The sequence below is a fragment of the Mauremys reevesii genome, linkage group 19 (assembly GCF_016161935.1).
Source record: "Mauremys reevesii isolate NIE-2019 linkage group 19, ASM1616193v1, whole genome shotgun sequence".
NCBI classification, from domain to species: domain Eukaryota; kingdom Metazoa; phylum Chordata; order Testudines; family Geoemydidae; genus Mauremys; species Mauremys reevesii.
In genome coordinates, this window is record NC_052641.1 from 24,420,463 (window position 1) to 24,443,622 (window position 23,160).

The 23,160-nt window shown below is 39.2% G+C and overlaps 1 protein-coding gene across 6 annotated transcripts in view; it reads right to left on the minus strand.

Annotated features, from left to right (window-relative positions):
- Positions 1-23,160, minus strand: part of MAPKAP1 (MAPK associated protein 1) — a 164,915-nt gene that overhangs the window by 55,508 nt on the left and 86,247 nt on the right. For all 6 annotated transcript variants that reach the window (XM_039506739.1, XM_039506740.1, XM_039506738.1 and 3 more), the window contains one exon: positions 14,279-14,388. In XM_039506739.1, the coding sequence (XP_039362673.1) occupies positions 14,279-14,388 (110 nt within the window). The remainder of the gene's footprint in view (positions 1-14,278; positions 14,389-23,160) is intronic.

Below are 23,160 nucleotides of genomic sequence, written 5' to 3' on the forward strand. Positions count from 1 at the left end.
TGTGGGAGGGAAGTGCACAGCCACATGGTGATAGGGGAAGGGGTGCAGAGCTACGTAGGGAGAGAGGGTGGCTGAGTGGGGGCACAGAAACATATGAGGATGGGAGACGAGGAACAGAGACACACTGGGACAGGGGAATGGCTGAGTGGGGGCAGAGAGACACAGATGTGGGAGGGGGTGTCTGAGTGGCGGTGTAGGGACATACGGAGACAGGTCAGATGTGCTTGACTGAATGTGAGAGGCTAGGGGTCAGCCAGGGTCTGCATGGAGAAGCTCCCTAACCATCCCTCCCCCGCCCCCCAAAACCTCCCCATTCTATACTTTTCCCACCCATACCCAACAACCCTCCGAGTTCACACCCAGACTCCTTCCTAGCAATTACTTCCCTCTCCCGCAGCTCCTCCGTTATCCCTAACTCTCCCCAAGCCTTTGCACTGCTTCGGGGTGGGGTGGAGGAATATGGTTCTGTATTAAAGCTTAAATGAATTATTATTCAGAGTTCTGTATTAATATGCCTAGTAAGGAATCTATTTGTCAAAAAACATTTTCTGAATCTTTTTTGTCATCTGTATTGTTACAGACATACTTGCTGACAGGTATTTTGAAATAAATGACCAAAATAATTAAAATTGGTGTGATTATATTGTGTTATTTTGACAAAATATGCAGAATTTTGCAGAATTTGAAAATACAGTATGCGGAATTTTTAATTTAATTTTTTGTTGCAAAATTCCCCTGGGAGTACTTTGAGAAGAAAAGGAGATGGCAACCACTGTGAAAGAAGGCAATTCTTTGGGAAATTCTCTGCAGCAGAACATTTTATTGTAGCCTTCAACCTCTGCTGCAGAAGAAATATTTAGTTATGAAGAATAACGTGAAAAATTATCATTATTTTTTAAATTATTCAAATGTAACCAATGCACAGGATTCCAGAGAGTTCTAACTATAGGGAAAGTTTGAAGAATCTGTATTATCTGTGACAGACCCAGACCAGTGGGGTACAGGAGTCTGGTAGAGGGCAAATATACTGGTCACTGGATGAGTAGTTTTCTGTTCCCTGAGTGACCAGAGCAGTGGCTGCACTAGAGTAATGAGGAACCTGCTAGAACCAACTAAGGCAGGCAGGATAATTAAGACACCTGGAGCCAACTAAGAAACTGCTAGAATCAATTAGGACAGGCTGGCTAATCAGGGCACCTGAGTTTAAAAAGGACCTCACTTCAGTTTGTGGTGTGCATGTGAGGAACTGGGAGCAAGAGGCACAAGGAGCTGAGAGTGAGAAGACGTATTGCTGGAAGACTGAGGAGTACAAGCACTATCTGACAGCAGGAGGAAGGTCCTGTGGTGAGGATAAAGAAGGTGTTGGGAGGAGGCCATGGGGAAGTAGCCCAGGGAGTTGTAGCTGTCGTGCAGCTGTGCCAGGAGGCACTCTAGACAGATGCAATCCACAGGGCCCTGGACTCTGGAGTAGAGGGCGGGCCCAGGTTCCCTCCCAACCCCTGATCAGACACAGGAGGAATTGACCTGGACTGTGGCTTCTACCAGAGGGGAAGGTCTCTGGGCTGTTTCCTGACCCACAGGGTGAATCTCTGAGGCAAGCAAATCCGCCAATAAGCGCAGGACCCACCAAAGTAGAAGAGGAACTTTGTCACATATGCTATTACTGGAATCATGGGGGGTGTGGGCAGGAAGGCTGACAGTAGATATTAAATTTCTTAAAGGACCCATTTTAATTAGTTTAGGAATTAAAATTAAGATTTACTTTTAAATTCTCAAAAAATTCATTATGTACTCAACGAGTAGGTGGTATAATTTTGGGGAGGCTATATTGCATTTTTCATACATATCAAAGATGTTGAATCTCTGTTTAAGCGCAAAACTCACCAATATCCCATAGTACCTTAGCAGCCTTTAAGGAGAGTGGTTCCTCTCCTGTTTCTTTGCTGCCAGCTACCCTCTTTCTGTTGGCTACTACTTTCCTCCCACCTCCACCACCATCTGAACTATTTTCTCTTCTCCTTTCAGAGGGCAGTGACACAAAAGGCTTTTGTCTACACTGGACTTTTGTTGGTAAAACTTTTGTCGTTCAGGGGTATGAATACACACACACACACTCCAAATGACCAAAGTTTTACCGACGAAAAGCGCCGGTATGAACAGTGCTTTGTTGGGAGGAGAGCTCTCTCCTACCGACAAAGCTACCACCGCTCATTGGGGGTGGACTTTTTTTTTTGTCAGTGGGAGAGCTCTCTCCTGTTGACCAATAGCAGCTACACTGCGCGCCTCTTATTAACACAGCTGCAACATGTGTAGCAGCACAGCTGTGTGGCTAAAAGGTGCATAGTGTAGGCATCGCTTAACTGTTTAGCTCCATCACAACACTTCGGAGAAGGTCACTCTCCTTAAAATCCAAGGAGGGAGGGAAAAGGGACATTGAAGACAGCAGCACAGTATCAAGACCAAGTATTTACAAACAGAAGAGGTGAAATACCACAGAAATAGGAAGATAATTGAACAACCTGAAATGAAATTCTTCAGTTTTATTGTATCCTAGCATTTCCCTATGAGCTGGACACATGATAGACAATAACAAATAACTCTTTACACGAACAGTACCTTTATATTAGGGTTTTGGCTTCTCTCCAGTGGGCGTTCCAGATTGAACACGTGTGCAGACTTTAAGAGGTGTGCTTTAGAAGTGATCCCACACATTAAAACTGGAGTTAGAAGTACTAGGTTAGAAATCATTGAAAGAACAAGTAAAAGAATATTCATATTTTTGGATATAATTGAACTATCTGCATTTTATACTTTTTTCCCCTAAACTAAGGGTGTCTCACATTTCAGACTACTTCATTTTGTACAATTGTTCTCGAAGTTTGGATAGGTGACTCAATGGTCTTTGAAAGGAAAACTAATTACAGAACAATAAACGACCTTAAATAAAATGTGAATTAGTCAGATCTACTGTAGGGAATAATATTCCGTTAGCTGGGCGATGGAACACATGACCTAAACGGGCCTTTGCAACTACAATTCTCTTGATTCTATGATGGAGACTGAAATATGATATGGATGGTTTTATATTTATGGTCTATCCACTTCCTGTGGGACTGATCTAGATTAGTAAGATTATGTTGTAAATGACTTTTGGTAACTTTACACATTTTGAAAAATGTGACAAAACAATAGCGGACAGCTGTTAGGGACTTTAATGGTATTATAAAGCAGCTGTTTTCATTTATATAAAAGGTATTAGTCTCCCTCCAAACTAAGCACAATACTCAGTCAGTAGCTCTTGCTCTAACCTATGGAAAATACAGGTCACATCTATGAAATGTTGGCAGAAGTTACTGTTTATAACAATTAGACTTGTAAAGCATTTTGGTCTTAAAAGGACTGAGTATTTCTGGTTTGGGATGTTTACAGTTTAAAGCTGCTATTTAATAATGATCAGTAGCATGTTTGCCTTGCAAAGAATTTCTATTTAAAATCAGACACGATGACTTAGTTAAGGCTTCTCAGTTCACAAGGAACATCAAAACAGGAGAGCATGATGGGCAGCAGAGACGGGCAGGCTTGTTCTCATGGTGCACCATTTTGTGGTGTGGTTTTGTTTTTTTTTAGCAATAATTATAATCATGGTAAAACCAGCATGGGCTGTATTTCCTTCAAAGAGTGCTAGTGTTTCTTATTTGGACACCAGTGTTTGAACTGAATACTTGGTTTAAAAACAGACGGTGTACTGAACATCTTTGCCTTTTTATTATTACAGTAGCACCTATAGCCTGATCAGGGTCTCATTAGGCTAGCTTCTGGTCCAATAGAAGAAAAAGGCAGCTGCTGTCCCAGAGAACTTGCACTCTACATTTGTGATTCAGCAAAAGGTGGTTGAAGCAGTAGAGGGAGGGGAGAAGGAGGAGGTAGCAGTGGAACAAGCCCAAGCATGATGATTCTGAGTTAGAAATTGAAGGCTCAAGGGAATGGCAATGGAAATGGAGCCTCACTCATTTAATCAACTCAAATTCAGCTCACAACAAGAGTGACCAGAGTAGTTACCATCTGTTTGGTGGCCTGTGTGAAATTATTTGATGAACTGAATATATTTCTTAAGCCTCTTGGAAAATGAACCATTGCTGACAAGGATCATCATTTCCCTTAACTGGTGCTACAATGGTCTAACTGCTAGTGATGATGACACAAAAGAGTTGTCAATGCCTTTACAGAAAGTGAGAGAAAGAGTTTAGATGTAATCTTAGATATCTCAGAAGGTCACCATTGCCACTTAAAAGCCTCGTGGGAAGACTCAGCAGAGTCACCAACGGTTCCAAACAACGGACACTGAACAATCCTATCATTCTAATTGGGGTCTTCTAGTCAGAATTAAGGTGTCATTCTTCTAAACCCAATTCATTTCCACTTCTTCCTTTTCATCATTCATCTGCTCATAGTTACTAATTAAGGGCTTCCTGGTATTAGATGAACTGTTTCTGTAAAGAGTACGCCACCCAAAATAGCAGCAGATTACAGATTTCTCTCCATCACTTAGTAAAGAACATCAAACAGTGGCTAATGCTTCTGAGTTGTATATTAGCAAAGTTCACCTATGCATATATTCTGTAAATAACGTCAGAACCCCAACGTCTGCACTGCACTTAAACAGCCCGCTAGCTCAAGCCTGAGTCAGCTGGTACAGGCCACCCACAGGTATTTAACTGCAGTGTAGCCATACAGTGTTAAGTAAATTCAATAGAAATAAGCAGCAGGCTGATTTGCAACAACTGCTAAGATAATTTTTTAAGGTAATCAACATTTACACAGATAATGGTATATTAATTATTAAGTGAGGATAATTTATATTTCTTCCACCCCTTTTCTGGAGCAAAACCACTCAGTGCTGGACTAAATTTGCTCCCATTTGAAGTCAATGGTAAAATTCCCATTTACTTCCAATGAGTAAAACTCATCTTCAAATGTTTCTCAAGGCTCGTAACTTATTGCATATATCCAAACTCGCAAAGATTCCTATATCCACCACAGTAACAGAGCCTTATACAGGAAAAGCAAAAGGCCACCATGGTCTTGGTTTTAACCCAGCAAAATGCAACTGGCTATCATCACTAAACTGATATTTAATCCATTAACTGCTCTAATATATATGTTTCCGGAAGCAGCTTTCAAGGAGCTCTGAATACAGCAAATGCATGTACAGCAGTCCTGGATGTATATACCTGTATTAGCGTTTTCTATAGCAGTGGTTTTCAAACCGTGGGTCATGGAATGGAAGGGACTGGGTTGCGGTGGCTCTGGTCAGCACTGCCAACAAAGCTGTTAAAGGTCCCCTCGGTGGTGCTAGTTCCTACCTGTTCCAACACTGCGCTGCGCCCCGGAAGCGTCCAGCAGCAGGTCTGGTTCGTAGGTGGCGGGGGCACCACGGGGCTCCATGCGCTGCCCCGCCCTGAGCACCGGCTCCACACTCCTGGCCAACGGGAGCTGGGTGGGGTGTGTGCGTGCGCAAGATCCGTGTGAAGCCACTTGCGTGCCTCCCGCCTAGGAGCTGGACCTGCTGCTGGCCACTTCGGGAGTGCAGCACAATCTGTGGGGCCAGGACAGGCATGAAGTCTGCCTCTGCACCCCCTTCTGTGCTGCTGACCGGGAGCCAACCAAGGTAAGTCCCAACCCTGTGGCCCAGCCCTGAGTTCCCCCAAACCTGGAGCCCCCTCCTGCACCCTAAACTCCTCATCCCCGGCCCCACCCCACAGCCTGCACCCCTCCCGCACCCCAATCCTCTGCCCCAGTCCAGAGCCCCCTCCCACACCCTGAACTCTTCATTCCCAGCCATACCTAGCAGCCCTCACCCCCGCACCCCAACCCTGAGCCCCTCCCACACCCAAACCCCCTCATCCCCAGCTCTGTTGCATTGTGGGCATCAACAATTTTCTTCAACTGGGTTGCCAGAAAAAGAGTTTGAAAACCACTGGTCTACAGTACCATCAACACAGTACCTAAACACTGCCTAGGTAAATTAGAGATGCACAGGAGATGCCTACTGAATTTAATGGAGTCTTCAGCTCTCTCTTCCTTGCTCTAGGAGCTTTGTTTGGAATGTGATCTAATTCTCTCCATTTCCTTCCTCTGTCTTGCAGGTTACTATGGGAACGCTTTCTGAACTGGGAGAGTTTTGCTAATTCCCCTAAAGGTGGGTCCAACTCTGGATTCGACTGACCTCCTCTAGGACCCCATGCAACAACCAAACCCCCTCAACCAAGAATCTTTTATCTCTAGCTCTCATGTGACAATGTATCTGCAAAACGTGCTGCTGAGTATGTAATAAATGAAATAAATTGAAGATAAAGTATTCTGCGTGGTTATTTTTCATTACCATAAGAAAACATCAATTACATTTTCTATTTTATGAGTGTACCTCAGGGAATCCATTACAATCAGAGTCAGGTTATGCGATTGCATTTGATTCTTCCTCACTAAGCTAAAAGAACAGTTCGCTTTAAGTACAATGAAACCAGCTTAGAGAAAGGGATGCAGACTAACATATCTTGCATAGGCAGTTCATAGCCTGATTTATCCAGGCTGACTTCAACTAATTACACATCTGCCTGAACAATTTCCTCTGTAGATTTATCTTCGCTATTATGTGACACAGACTGTTTGTTACAGACTTTTCCCCAACTTGCTAACACTCACATAAACTTCATCCAGTTTGTTGTTTGGGCAAGTGGCAAAAAAAAAGATACAGTATTCCCATTACCCCCTACTGCAGTGCTTTGTGGAACCGTTGTGCATGATGCTGTTGCACCACCACTTCAGTAGATGTTTGTTCTTTATGAAAAAAATTAAGAGGCATTATTCAAAACTCTCTTGCACACAAGATTGTTTTCAACTCATGCCTCATCTAATATATTCCAAAAAAAGGAGTCCTTCTGGCACCTTAAAGGCTAACAAATTTATTTGCGCATAAGCTTTCATGGGCTAGAACCCACTTCAGTATTTATACCTGCTCCTGTATCTTTTACCTCATACATCTAATGAAGTGGGTTCTAGCCCACGAAAGCTTATGCGCAAATAAATTTGTTAGCCTCTAAGGTGCCACAAGGACTCCTCGTTTTTTTTGCTGATACAGACTAACATGGCTACCACTGAAACCTAATATATTCAATAATTAATATTTAATACAAATCAACAGAGCACGTGCTTTTAAGGCACAAATCATGTAACAACTTAACTTAGAAAGGAAAACTACAAAGAAATATAAATAATGTCCAATCACTACATTATATATAAAATATAAGGGATTTTAAAATAATTCATATATATTTAAAAAATTGATAAGGAAGCAGATATATTGTCAGCTCACTGACTTCTGTCATGTCAAAAAGACCAGAGCAGCAGCCAGCCAAACAGGGAATGCCAGGAGTTTTTGATAGCTCTTTGTAGGCAAGTTTGTTTTCTCTCTTTTTTTTCTTTTGGTTTAGGAAAAACTTCCTGTCAGGGTGGTTAAGCACTGGAATAAATTGCCTAGGGAGGTTGTGGAATCTCCATCATGGAGGAGATGTTTAAGCACAGGTTAGACAAACACCCGTCAGGGATGGTCTAGATAATACTTAGTCCTGCCACGAGTGCAGGGGACTGGACTAGAAAACCTCTCGAGGTCTCGTCTAGTCCTACCATTCTATGATTCTTCCTAACCCCCAACAGTGTCTCTCTACACTGCTGGGGGACAAAAAAAAAAAGTTAAGTCAACCAGAGCCAAAGTAGCAATGAAGACACAGCATTTTGGCTTAGCAGCTTGAGTTAAAGCCTACAGAGTTAAATTAAAGACTGATTTCCCCCATCTTCGTTGCTGTTTTAACCCAAATTAAGAACATCTTTTTTGGCAGTGTAGAACTCTCAGAGGTTGTTTTAATGCCCTGAAACATGAGGGTTTAATTTAAATCTCTTCAAAATTATTTATTCTTTACAATTGTAATTCTAGATAATCTTGTTATCTAAATCAATCTCCAACATTTTACTGAATTCTGCTTCGCTCTTGGCCTCAATGATGTCCTGTGGCAATGAGTGTCACAGGCTAGTCATGCACTCTGAGAAAGCATTTCCTTTTATCAGGTTTGAATTCGCCATCTTTCACTTTCGATAAATGCTCCTTCGATCTTGTTATGACACAGGGTGAACAGAAGTTCTTGATAGACCTTCTCCAGACAAGTCACTATTTTGCATATGTCTATCCTACTTCATTTACTTATCTGTGCTGGAAAGTACACCAGCTCCATCTTTTCAAGCTTTCTTGATAGAAGAGCTATTTCATGCCCTAATCTGGCTCACTGTATGTCAGATTGTCCTCTATACCTGTTCTATCTTTTTTTCAGATGGGGTGACCACAATTTAAGAGAGTATTCCAGGTGAATGCATAACACTGACTTCTATGCTATTCTAATATTTTCCATACTTATTTTCCATCCCATTCTTTGCATCTTACCTTTTTGTTTGCTTTTTTGACTACTGCTGCATATTCAGCAAAAGTCTTCACTGAGCTATCCACAAGGACACCACAGTTGTTTTCCTGAGCCTATATAGTTTAGACTCTGGTAAGGTATATCAGTAGTTCAAATAATCCTTTTCTATGAGCATTAGTTTGTATTTGTCCACATTGAATTTCACCTGCCATCATGTCATCTATTCACCTAGCTTGGTTAGGTTCCTCTGAGGTTCCTCAGTCTTCTCCAGTCTTGACCTGACTAAATAATTTTGTGTCATCTGCTAATTTTGCCACTTCACTGCTCACTCCGTTTTTCAGATCATGACTAGATATTATAACCACCAGTGCAGCTGTGGAACATTGTGGCACCCCAAAGTTAACCCTCTGCCATGATGAAAATTGATAATTTATTCCTAATTAAGTGTTCTGTCTCCTACGCAGTTTCTGATTCATGAATGCACTTTGCCTCCTACCACATGACTACTTAGTTTCTTTATTCCAAATAAATTTACCTGAAAGTCCAAATAAATTACGCTCTTCCCTTGGATGCACCATTAAAATGGCAGCTCTACAGGAATTACAAACCTACCCAAATCATATCTCTGGGGATTTTGAAATACTTTTCGGTGTTTTAAAATACTGCTTAGTAATTTACTTTTCATCTTATATATTCCGAGTAAGTGAATTTTTCTGTAGTCAGCTAAGTAAGCTGAAAAAAATCAATACAGTTTTTCAATTAATCTTTGGAATGGTCTACATACAAACTTGAAGTGAAATAATTAAATCTGTTTTTATTCAATCCTTCTGCTGTTTTGGTGCAAATCTGCGTGTGGACACTTATTTTGAAATAAAAAATGTCCCATCTCAGTTTTGTTTAAATTGGTGAATTAAAATGGAGTTAGTTATTCCACTGCAAGTTTATGCGTAGACCAGCCCTTCGCTACCTGGCTGAAAAATAAACTAGACAAGTGGTCCCCAAACTGTAGGGCGTGCGCAGGGCGCATGGCAGGGCCTGGGCCAGCCCCCAAAGGGAGTGGGGAGGGAGCGCCACCCAGCCCAACTCTGCCCCCAGCCCCAGCCCCGCTCTGCTCTCCTGCCCTCTCTGCCCACAGGCAGCTCCACCCCATCTCCAGTTCAGTCCCCATCTCTACCGTCAGCCCAAGCTCCTCTGCTGAGCCAACTGTGCAGTAATAGGGGAGGGGAGGGCTGTACATAGATTCCATTACTGGTAAGGGGGGAGCACAACAGGAAAAGTCTGGGCAGCACTGAACTAGAACTATGTTAAGGAGCAAAAGTTTTCAACTATTGTTCTAGGCTTGGACCTATGTTTAAATAAATCTAGAGAAAGAGCTGTGTACATGAGAAACTCGAGACTGGAGAGGAGGATTGTGCTGGTTTCTAAACTGGACAGGTGGCTGTTTTGATCTCTAAATTCTTTGGTGTTTTCCCTCTATGCTTAAATGAAAAATATTAAGGAAAGCCTACTGGGTGCTTTGTGATTCTTCAGTACACAACTTTCTCTAACAGGAAGGCCCAGAACAGCCTAATGTGATGAAATGAAAGAGACCCATACAGAGATGTGAAAGACACAGTTGAAGCCCTAAATCCATATTACATGGGTTGTGTCTCAAACAGGCCTGAGTTTTTGTTTACTATTAAATTAGTCAATATCTTCATTTAGTAAGACAAAAGTGTGCATTCTGATTAGACTGCAACATTTTTGGTAAGGTGATAGTCCTTTGTTTTGTCAAATTCCTAGCACATTGGGTGCTATAAAATAAATCATCAAAAGTGAAGAACAGGTTGTTTTTTCTTCTTTTAAAATAAACCCATAAACTGAGTCAATGTATACATTTTTACTAGTTTCATTGTGGTTAGGAGCTATCCCCTTCACTGACAAGACTACACATAGCTTTTATTTCTTTTACTAAAAGCACATTTTTATAAAGAACTTTAGGAAGGCCACCACTTAGTCACCATACTCTGTCTTCTCATGCAAGTATTTTCATAACAGCTACATTTTGATGAATGACAGATTTTAGAAAGATCTATTCCAATATAATTAAAATGTTTTTCCATTTCTTTCAGATTATTTTCCATGAAATAAAGGTCATTACCCACATATATATCCATTTATTGACCCATGTTTTCATACACTAAAATATCTCACAATTAAATTGGAGGCCAAAGTCTTATTCAGCTTTAGTCTCATTAGCAAATGTAATTTGAAATAAATGTGTTCATAACATTTTTATAGATGTGATTCATCTAACATATACTTCTGTGTTAATATCAGTGCATATATTAAAATAGAACTTTCATAAAGCTGAAATCTGAGCTACCATTTGTCACTACAAACTCTATCTGTCATTATCAACCTCATGCTTCATGAGGTTGGTAAAGGTTGGTAGTGACAAGGCTGGTAATGCTATTTTTAAACAAAAGTCAAAAATGGAGCAGCTCAGAAGGTCACTGATTCACAGAGGTGACCTAGGCAGAAAGATTTTCATGAACTAATGCATTAAACCCCACCGCCCACCTGAACATTACAGATTAATAACTTCAGATAGCAAAATCCAGGAATATTTGTACTAAATGGGTAATAAATGTATTCTTCAAATTACCCAGAGAAACCAAAAAAATCAGAAAACTAATTCCGGGACTGTACTTAACTCTGCTGTCATTGGAATGTCCACTCCATGGTCTTATTACAACCGTTCAACAATCTCTCCCCCACCTGAAAGATGCCACCAAACTTTCCGCCTTTTCACAAATGCAGAATGATTTGAAATGTCATGCAAGTCAGTAATGAGATATAAAGTTACAGAGAAACTTTTTATAAAGAACTTAAAAATGAGTTAAGCCTTAGCATTAAATTGATAAACTGAGTACATTGTCCTGTGAAGACTGCACTGTAGGTCTGTATGCAAACAGAAAACAAAAGTTTACCAGGAGTTCCAGTTTTATGAAATAATTGCAATACTATTAATCAAAGTTTTAGATAAATTTTCATGGCAATATTTCAAAGTAAAAATCTTTTTTAAAAAAGGGATTAAATTGAAAGGAGCTGTTTGTTGAACCAGAGGGGATAGTCTTTTCCTAAATTAAATTCTATCACCAACTTTTACTGAAAACTCAGACATCACAATCTAGTCTTTAAGAATGAACACATATATACACAAGATCTTACTGTGTTGATAGTTTATGAGATTAAATTCCATTTATTGTGTCTCCAAGAGAAAATATCAGAACTACATTCACTCAAACTGAAAAACCTGCTGTGAAAGAAAGTGAATTCTAAATATCTTTCTACTGCATTTTAGTCGATCCCCACAGCCTTCTGAGTTCTACTGTCATGTAATCTTAGCTGCCTTCTCCTTCCTTTTTGCTAATCACAGCACAGTGACCACGAATGATTTGTTTCTGATCAAGTGGGAAGTGCAAGAGACTCAGTCAGAGCACATGGCTGATATTTTCCAATACAAAGCTGTTTCAAAGACTATATAGGCAACATAAAGAGAAATCTGTCAGCTGATGAGTTGCAGTGTTGTACAGGGATGGAAGTATAACATGATATTTAATAAAAATAAGCTATAATGTATTATTCCATATTTTTTTATATATATATGATATATAAAGTATCTTAAGCTAAGTAAGTGTGTATTATGGTGATTTTAACACAGGATAGATACATGATGACGTTAAAAATGTATCAAACTAAATAATTTTGCTTATTTATGGAGCTCAAACACTATGCCAGAGAGAGAATAAGGATCTGCTTCATGAAGTTTACAATCCTAGGCTCTGATACTGGAAATACTTATGCACATGCTTAACTTTAAGTTGTATTGATGTCAATTGGACTATTTATGTGATTAAAATTTAGCACATAAGTATTTCCAGAATCAGGGCCTATTTTAGACAGGACAGCTGACATAAACAAACATACTGGATGAAGAGGTGTGCCGGTCACATGGATAAAAGTTACATTTATAAAAAAAATGCAGAGACTATTTCGTATGTACTTCCCCAGCCTCAGAAATTTAAATATACCTTTAATATACCTATTTCAGAACAGTATATTATTTTGCAATATATACAACTAAGTAGGTATAAGGTTTACAACAGTTTATGTGCAGAGATGATATGACAACAGAATCAAAGTCTTAAAGGAAAAAACTCCCTTTCTAAAACTACTGAACATAAGTAGCAGAATTAAAGAAAAAACAGATTTCAAACAGAAAAAAGAGCAGCATTTAATACACAAGGTAGGATAGCAACTGAAAGATTAAGCCAGCCATCCTCCTATCTAGAGAGAAATTTGACCCCCAAGAAATACATAAAAGTCACCCAAAAAGTGAACAAAAGAGATGTTTGAAAAAAACCCAGAATACCATTCATCGCGGCTAACGACTTGTTCATTATGAGTGATGATGGATAAAGACTTCTCACGCTGAGATGAAATCAAGATTTATATGCATTGTTTCCTCTCCCAACTTGTGGGAAGATCATCATCATTTAATTCTATCTCTGCGGCCAGTGATGGGCATCCAGAGAGCTGGTTATCAAACGGCGCAGTCAGCTGGCAAAAGCAGAAACGTGCAGTTGGCACATCTGGACCAAGCCGCCACAGCTGAGGGTGAACAATGACTCCTGGCAAGCAGCCAAATTGCTTGCAGAAGCTAGCAGGTCTCATCTACAACCGCCCCTACCAGCATCTCTCTCTCTCTCTCTTTTTTTTTTTTTTTTTTTTTTTTTTACGAGAATCAGATTTTCAATTGCTCTCCTCTGCCATTTTTTACAGCTCTTATCGTTCCCTTGGAATATGGCCTTGAGACAGCTCATCCGTGTCCTTCACTGTGTTATCTCTTCTAACTTTTATTAAAACTTCAGCTTTCATCTGAAGATAGCTAATTAAATCCATGACAGATTATACACACATTTTAAAAAACTGCACCCAGCTATTTTTTCTAAACAGAAAAGGGTTTATTTTATTATCACATACTTAAAACTAAGGGTTATATCAGGAGGTTTCATTCATTTACAAAGACAAGATACTTATCTCTACCTAGTATATAGATAGGTTTATATTAAAGTTCTCTGTGGCGTGACAAGACTCAGTGCAATTTCTCACAATAATTATTTCTTGCTGGACAGATTACTCAGCCTTGTACTTTTAAAATATCTCTACTAATATGTACGTGAATGTATATTGATAATCATGAAAAGCATTGCTTTGCAATAAAGTGAGATTATTACATATTTTCTTCTGTTTTAATGTCAATATGTCTAAGCTATTTGTCAGGGCAACAATATTTTGATAATATTGCAGGAAGTCAATTATTGTGTTATAATCTGCTGTATTTTTTAGAATTTGTTTTAAATCACATTAAATACCTGGTTCTGACATAAATGAAAAGTATATAAAGTCTAACAAAAAAAGGCATGATCATGTTTCCAGTTCATTTTAGGCTATCGGTGACTGGCGTTTAATGCAAGTGGCTTTGTCATAATAAACGAACATTACTGATACTGACTATATGGCTTTTGCAGGAAACATTATACAATTCTCCCACTGTCAGCATTTTTCAGTAGTATATGAAAAGCTTTCTTTCTTTCTGTACTCACCTGTGAACAGAGGAGCTTTGGAGCTGTGCTGAAGATCACAATACCAACTGAACAAAAATTAGCATTTTGCATGACAGTCACAAATAAACAGATTTCAGGGGGAAAAAAAGTTACTTATGGCAAAACATCTCTTTACAGAGAGCAAAATATTTGTCCCACCTGAACCCCTCTGTGATCCCTTCCTCCGCTTTAAGGCCTTTTGTAAGATATCCTTCATGGTGACCTTCATACTGTCCACCTGAATAAGTGAGAATCCATGAGCAGCATTTCTGCAAGACACACACACACCTCGTTATTACAAAACATAGGAGAGTTTATTGCAATCCCCACTGCACATAAGTGTAGTGAGCAAAACATGCACTGGGTATACCAATGAACTAAACAGAAAGATTCAAATACTTGTGACATGATGAGAGAGGCTAAGCAAGCTCTGATGAGCAAGTGGGGGACAACAAAGGAGAAAAGTGACAAAGCTCAGGGTATGCTGCCGGGGTTTTCCTAATTTATCATCTTCATTTCAGATCACTTTGTGTTTGTCCTTACAAAAGGAAAATGAGCAAACACACGAGCAGAACTCCTTTATTTCTCATTATTAGTAAAGCGTGTTAGGTGCTTTGCAGAATACATAAGAACTGGCCCCTACCCCAAACACCTTGCAATCTCATTTTCATACATGATGCAATAAAGGTGCAACAAAAACTAGGGCACAGCATTATATTAAATAAAATGAATGGCTTTGTTGACTTGTTTCTTGTGAGCATTGTGGCATAAATCTGGAAGAGAGATGTTAATGAAAACAGGTTAGCTGGTCTGGCCCTCAGCTCAGGAAGGCATTTTGTGCAGGGCCGAAGTATGGTAATTGACCTCAAGATGGTCATAGGAGAAATGGACAAATGGGGTACTGAGAGTGCCATCCACTGGTGAAGTGGAGAAGATGATGGTGTAATAAGAGAGGTGCCTGGCTGATCAGTCAGTAAATTTTGCCCGTTGGACCTTGCAGTCAATCTCTGTTCATGTCAGCAGATGTCACTGAAGGAAATTTTTAGAGATGTTGGGCACACACAGAGAAAGGACTGCACTGTAAGGACGAAACTGTATTTCACAAGGCAATTTAGACAGGAGGAGGCGGAGCTCTCTTGCTCTCTATGTGGCTATTTCAATATTTTAATCAGGAAACAAAATTCTAGATGAACAGCATGGCTGGAATATTTTAAAACTAACTGGCAGTCAACAACAATCCAATCAATACACTTACATCATTATAAAAAGGACCAAACTGAATGTTATGGGATGACCCTAACTCTGGGAAGAAGTTTAGTTCAGATTACTGTCTCAGCCCTATCCCATGCTGGGAAATATCCTAGAAGGCTCACTGACAACTTGAGCTCTTGTCACGTTATTTCTCAACCACAACCATCAGCTGCACTATTAGTGCTATCAACAGTGTGAGCATGCACAAGTTTGTAATGAGGCAGGTTCCTCAATTTGGAATACACATACACTGGTCTTACAATAAACATAACACGTGTGGCCAACCACTGTTTCCTTTCCCACATGACCCTACAAGCATAGGGTGGAGGTGGGGAAATATAGCAGTTACATAGAAATTAACATATCAGATTAGATCAGCAGGCCATCTAGACCAGTACCCTGTCTCTGACAGTGGTCAATACCAGATGCTGCAGAGGAGGAGCAAGAAACCCTACAGTGGATAATTATGGGATAACCTACCAATTTAGGGGAAGTTCTTCGTATATCAAGGCAGTTATTTGATGGGTTCATATCCATTATACATTAGATAAAATTTAAAAATTGCTTCTGTGAATGTTCTCATTATCCTTATAAAATGTCTAAGTCTCTTTTGAATCCTACGTGGCTCTTGGCCTCAGTGAAACCCTGTGGCAGTGAGTTTCAGAATTATGTGTTATGTAAAACTATTTCCTTTAAATTGCCTTCCAATTTCATTTCCCTTTCCCCTTGTTCTGGATTTTATGAGACAGTGTAAACGGAGCATTACATTTACCTTCTCTGTACCATTCATTATTTTACAGAACTAGCCTCTCTAAACTAAACATTCCTATCTTTTCAATCTATCCTCTTTTCATGCCTCTTCAAGTTTGTTTGTTACTCTTCTATTTGTGCTGTATATTTTTGAGACGGAGCGATCGGAAGTGAACACAGTGCTCAAAATGAGGGAGTACAACCCATTTCTATAATGACATCATAAAATTTTCAGTCTTAAAACAGCCAGACATTTTGTTTGCTTTTTTGATTGCTGTCACACACCGAGCAGGGGTTTTCACTAAATTCAGAACCCTGCAATGCACATGACTAGTTCAAACTACTCATTTCAATACACATTACAGTTATCCACACTACATTGTATGTGCTATCATGCAGCCCATTCATCTAGTTCTGTTAGATCCCTTGAGTTCCTTACAGGTTTCTCTAGTCTTGACTTATCTACTGAGGAAAACTTTGTGGTTTTTCTGGTTAAAAGCTGGCATATGGAAGCAGTGTATGTGTCAAAACACTGCAAGTAATGAGAACTGTTTCTTTTACATTTCCAAATGATCTGATGTGTGCTACTGATGTGTCGCAAGAGGAGTCTGGAGAGCATTTTAAAGCATCAGGCTGATGAACACCCAAAGCTCTGTCCTGAATGTGGGGTCTGCTGTTCCTAGATACTTACTGCAGAATGTCATATAACAGGAAACTGCCAGGCAAACCAAAACATTAAAAAAAATGAGGAAAAATAAGTTCAAAATAAAAACAAAAAACTAACTAATATGGTCAAATAGGAATATGACCAGCCTTGCGGACTTAAATTCTTTCAATGTGTTTTCTCATAAGCAAACTAAGGCCTTCAATCTAAGCTAAGAATAAGTCAAGCTGCCTTCTGGGAGTGAAGCAAACAATGGCAACTGAGCACTGATTACCTAATTTGGGTTTGCTAATGCTAAGACATCTCTGGAACTCCCCAAAATGGAAAACAGACTTTTAATTCTTGTCACTTCAGCCGCTAAAAAGGAAAAGCTGTTGTTGATCCTGCTAGTGTTTCAGTCCATTTTAACTTGGTCAAGCCTTTCCTGTTGAGCAGCTGGCCTGAGAACTGTCCAACTAATTTGACTGAACATTCTCGTACTAAATCATGGCTGAACCACAGCCATTCTTTGCCTCAGAAGCTGGATCCCATCCCAGAACAATCTTTAAAAGTTTATTTTACTGATCAAAGCAAAAAAAGAGAAACCTCGATGTTTTACTATATTTAGTGAGCTATTCAGTAAGTGAGACCTTGGCAAGAGAAATGAAATGTAAAGTGCACCCCACATTTGTAAACTTTTGGATATTTGCTATGGAATAATGCCAAAGGTGTTTGAAATGCCAATTGGAGTTCAGACTTACTAGTATTTTCTTGCTTTGTTTTAGTTAAATAAAAGAAGAACATTGTTCTTCTCTGACAATACACAGCAGAATCTCAATACCACATGGTAGTACACAGTAAAACCACTAATCTGCATTGAAAGTACAAGGAGATTCTGCTTTCATCTCGGGGCAAGGCCAGTGTGTTACGCCATGTTTCCCATGCACCAAAGGGAGAGAGAAGCATGAGACCTCCTGCCCTTTCTCCTGGCACTCTGTAATGCTGTGGAACAGTGCTACCACTTACACTTGGCTGGTGGTACCAGGGCTCATCCCTATCGCCAGCACTCGGTAGCCTGCAAACTTTGCCAATCCATATTGACCTTCCCTTTCATTAGTGCACAGTAGTGAGGTGCTACTGTGGTGGGAAATGCATTTCAAGGGTTACTTGCCAGGTTCTCAGTCATTTCCTATATTGATACCATATATCAAGTGTCCTCATTACAAGCTATACCTTATCCAGCATACGTTTAAGTAGGTTTTCAAATTACATACATTTTAACCTAACCCACTGTTGTGTGATACCATTATTTTAAACCAATGTATTTATCTTTAGCTGCTAGAAAACATCGGACTGACAAAGAGACTATTCTATCAATTAAAAGTACCTTTAGAAAAAACAGAGTCAAAGAAATTCCTTAGCCTGTATTTTTCTGTCATTTTACGAAAACACACCTGGATGACAAGGTTAAATCAAGCAAAGGAAATCCCTGGCACTTATCATCCACAGGCATTACTGATAAATTGTGCAGTGGAGGAATAAAGGATTACCTTCTGTATTTTTTCATTACACTTTTCTTTTGTTACAGAATACATAAATCCATTGTGGCACAATGTAATATGTATCATCGTGCTACACCTGTGGACGTTTCATAACGGCTGCCATGTCTGTGCAGTCAGGAATGATAAGTGAACCACCCGTGAATGTTAATGATAGTGATCATTCTGAGGTAACTTGGCTTTCCATCTTCCTTTACAGCCTTAGCGCTGAAGCCAGGGTGGCAAGGTTCAGGAGAGGAAAATGAAAACAAGAGAAAAGGCAAAAGCTTCAAAGCTTGGAATGTTGATTTTGGGGGGGAGAAGTGGGGGATTTATATAGTATCTTAGTCTTGGGCTCAGTTTAGGTAACTAAATTAACAGGTTTTTTTTGTTTGTTTTTGTTTTTTAAAGAGGAAAGGCTTCTGTCGTCAACATTAAGCACAAACTTTTCCAAGCACTGTTTGTATTTCTCGCTCATGTGGAAACAACTTTTGTTCTGTTCTGAGGTGGAATCTATAGCACTTACAAGTTTTCTGCAGAAAATCACTGACATAGTTGAAAACGACTGGCGATGACTAATAATGTTTTCCATCTGAAGAGTGTGAAATCAAAGTATGCTAAAAATCCCAGTTGATGTACTGCCCTTAATTTAAGATGGGTAATTTTTTAGATTAAAGTGCACAATAATGTGAATCATGATGACTGTGTCAGCTCACATTTTTAGCTCTGCCTCTGAAATGCCTTGATTTTGTGGGTCAAAAGTAAGTCTCATGTGACTTTGGGGTGCGTTTGGGTTTGATTGCTGTACTGTGATAATACTTTAAGTTAACCTATATATATTTGCATTTTATATACGTGATAAAATACATTTTGTAAGTTATATGTACACGTATGAAAACAGAGGATAGGACTATTGTGGGGAAGTTTCCATAACCTCTGAATTGCATTCATAAGTGCACCACAAAGAAGATGTCATATGATTTGATTGTTTCCAATCTGAATCTCTCAGGTATATAGCTAGTGTAACTTGGGGCAGGGTGGGGTGGGGGGAAGGATGATAATGATCAAAGCAATTTGAACAAAACAGGAAAATAAAGCATGCTCCAGGCTAGAGGCCTTGTATGCCAAATTTCAACTAGGAGCCAAATGGCAGCAGAATCACCAACTCCTGAACAATGCCATTAGTCACAGTGTGTCAAGCTGTGACAATAAAATTTTCAGAAAGAAGAAAATCCTAATGAGTAGTATCAGAATTACTTTAAATAACTTTGGCTCATTTGAAATAAGTCTTTCAGGTATTACTTCATCAGTTAACAAGGTTCACATTTACATGAATGCAGTGCTTTGTTTGACTCAACCTGACAAACTCAAATTGACATCAAAGCTGATTGTTTGAGAATGCAGTGTTTGACATTGGACAAAGTACTCCTTTCCATAACAGACATTTTCCAAAAGCATAACTCGCTAGACTAATGGGCAGTTAGAAGCCATTTCTTCTTGTGTAACTTTGCCAGAGTCCTTGGAACTTGCCAAATTCAGTCATGCCTGCTTAGCTTGCTCAACTGATTGTGCCAGAAAAGAAAATAAGACACAGATGTATTTGAGCTCTTTGAGATGCCAGTAAGAGAGACAGCTAATGGCTTCATTTCGACCCTCCCCTACCAGCTGGGCACAGGTGGGGGCATAATGAGGTCCCTCTCCCTAATCAAACTCAATTATTTACTACTCTATATAACCACAAAGACATTTACATTCAGCTAAGAACATAAAACACACCGTGGGCTACTTCCAACCATTGCCACTGGGTATTTATAGCAAACTCAAGTGGCTAAGAGTTTGCCTTGGCAAGGGGTTTAAGTGTATAAAGTTCTGCAAACTGTTTCTGCTCAAATATGTCCTGCTGAAATGGGGTCCCAGGTGAGGGCCCATAACTGTCAGTTCAGTGAACTGCATAACATCTGATAATGTATTAAACATAAAACATGGGCAAGATCTTGAAATCAAATGCCACGTTTCATCATGAAGCTTCTCAGAAGCATCCAGTTTTTTCACCAGTAAGTGATACAGTATTAATAAACATTACAAGTCACTAGACTGACAGAGTAGCAACTGAGAATACTTTAAGGTGAGAAGAGAGACAAAACAAAAAAGAATACAATTATATGCATTAGTACAACAACAGTAAAGGAAAAGAAGATGTAGAATCTATTTTTATGATAGTTAAAGGGATTTAGTTTAATCTTTGCACTTTTTGTTTACAGAACTATTTCTCAACTATAGTCATCACATTTTGATAATCTTTTCCATCTTAAATTACATTTCTCTAGGGTAATTTATCAACCCAAATCCTTGTCCAACTGAATAACACACAGACATTTGCTTATTGGAAAAGTTGTTAGCAAAGACTAATAGCAATTACTGATTTTGTTTGTTTTATTTCCTGTTAGTCCAGAAGCCACTGTCTCTATTAAAGTTAGCTTTCTGTGTAAAACAAGTTCCTAAGCCATCAAGAGAAACGAACAGTTAACTGGCAGGTTCTGCTAACATGGAAGAATTGGCCAACTAAGGATGGTTTTGATTTAATAAAAAGGTCCCTTTACTGGCCAGCCATATATATTCAATAACTCTCCCAGTCTTTACAACTCTTCTACTGTAAAATAAATGAACTGCAAACCATTTGTAATGGTCAGAAAAGCATTTTTTTTTTAATTTATAGGTCGATCCCAAACCGAAATACTGGGTACAGATTTCTAGAGAGTGCAGGTTTAAAAACAAAAACAAAAAAACAACAATCCATAGGAAGCTGGCAATATCTACATTTCTAGAGTTTTCTTGTTCAATGAAGACCCAGTGCTAGGATGTATTAGAGTATCCCCTAACTGTTACTGCTTTGAGTTGATGGGTTTCATTACACCATATAAAATTTGGAGCAGCTGGTCCACCTTGCTTAATTGGTCTACCTAATATCCTAGGAAAAACATTAATTTTGACTGCGGCTAGTTTCCCTGAGCAAGCAGTATTTATTATTATTGATCTGATTGTGTCCCCAAGATCTGTGCACTAACCTTCACCCCCTCCTCCCTTCTGGGGTAGCATGGGGATAAAAGTCAGTTGCCTGCACAGCACTTTCCCCTACTCCCAGGACCCTGTGGGATTCAAAAGCTATGCAGGCAAGTGGCCTGGGTTAGCAAGTTCATACTCAGTTAAGATGGGGAGGATGCTCATGGTCCTCCAACCTACCACCTTCCCTGCAGAGCCCGCTCAGTGGTAGGAATTTTCCTGAAGAGGGGTCCGCAGGGCAGCCATGGTTAGAGGGCATGCCTACTAGCAGGAGTGGGGATGCCAGGGGCACAGAGCTACTGTGGAGACAGAGGCATCTGGGGACCCTGCAGCTTGGGGCAGGCCCCAACATTCATTTTGCAGGTGGGGAAGGGTGTCAGCTACACTCCATCCCCATTAGAAAGATGAGGGAGCAGGGAGTGGGCAAAAAAAAAAATCACAAATTAAAAAAATACAATTTTTTTTTAATTTACTCATTGCTAGTTATTTACCTTCTTCCCATTTTATAGTCTTCAATTACTAGCAGATTTTTTTGTATGTGTTTCTTTATTTTCCAAATTTTTAGACTAAATCTATATAGAATTTCAGATTTTACTACTACTAAGTTTCACATTTAAAATGCTCATCTGTGCCGAAAGAGACAAGTCCTCAATAACATCCCTACTGTGAGAACAAAAAAACAAAAAAACCTCAAACAGAGCTGATAAATGAATAGCCTGTGTATATTTGCAAACCCTGCCTCCCCTCCCCCAGCACCTTCCAATACACTGAAGTTCCACAAGTCATTTGAAACCATTTGACCAGCCTATACTCCTTCGTCAGAGACTGGAGTTCTAAGCCAGTGGACTATGAGGTCTTAAATCATTTAGATGCTTTTAAAAAACTCACCCTCAGGTGCCTAAATATGGATTTAGGAGCCTACCTTTAGGTGTTTATTTTTGAAAATTTTGGCCTGTGGGTTTAAAAGACTTCTTAAAAACTTTGTTAATGTGCTGAAAGCTTAGATAACATTTCATTGTTAACATCAAAGCAATTTTGTTTTGGAATGATGACGACTTTTTTGCCGCTAAGATAAATTTTAATAAAAATTAAATTTTATCCCTTGATCCTGAAAACACTTAAGTACATGAGTAGTCCCATTGAAATAAAGTTACATTCCTGCTTAAGTATTTGCAGCAGATCAGGATTTTAATTGCAATGTTTTGATTTTTGCCTGTAGCAGTTTTGTAAAATTCAAATAAGATACCCTGCCTGTAGTTGCATTTGAAAAACAATATTTAAATTAGAAATTTTAAGCTAAAGTTGCAATAGTACATAATTTCAAATTAGTTTTACAAAGTCTCAAGTCTCAACATGATTGAAATTATTTTTAAAAAATATCAAGTGATTTAAATTATTTTAAATTAAAGTTTAATTTATTCAGCCATTGATTTAAATCGCCTTGATTTAAAATCACTCTACCATGCTGGGGAGGAACTCCATGAGGGGCTCCTCTGGAATAGTACCTCCCCCTTAGCACCCTTCTGTGGGTTTTACTGCAGGATGATCCAGCCCATTATTATTGGTTATGTACAGGCAATGTTCTTATTAAATGAGCAGTTGCAAATCTGATGTGGTTTAAACATGACTAGTTTTTTATTGAACTTTAAAGACATCAGCAAATTTAATGAATTTTACATTTTAAAACCTGTGCTTACTATATATTTCTGCTGGTACAAAGCTTATTCTGGCTTCATTTCAAGAGACAGATATTGTAGAGTGCAAAGGCACATATTTGATTTATCTGATCTTTTAAATCT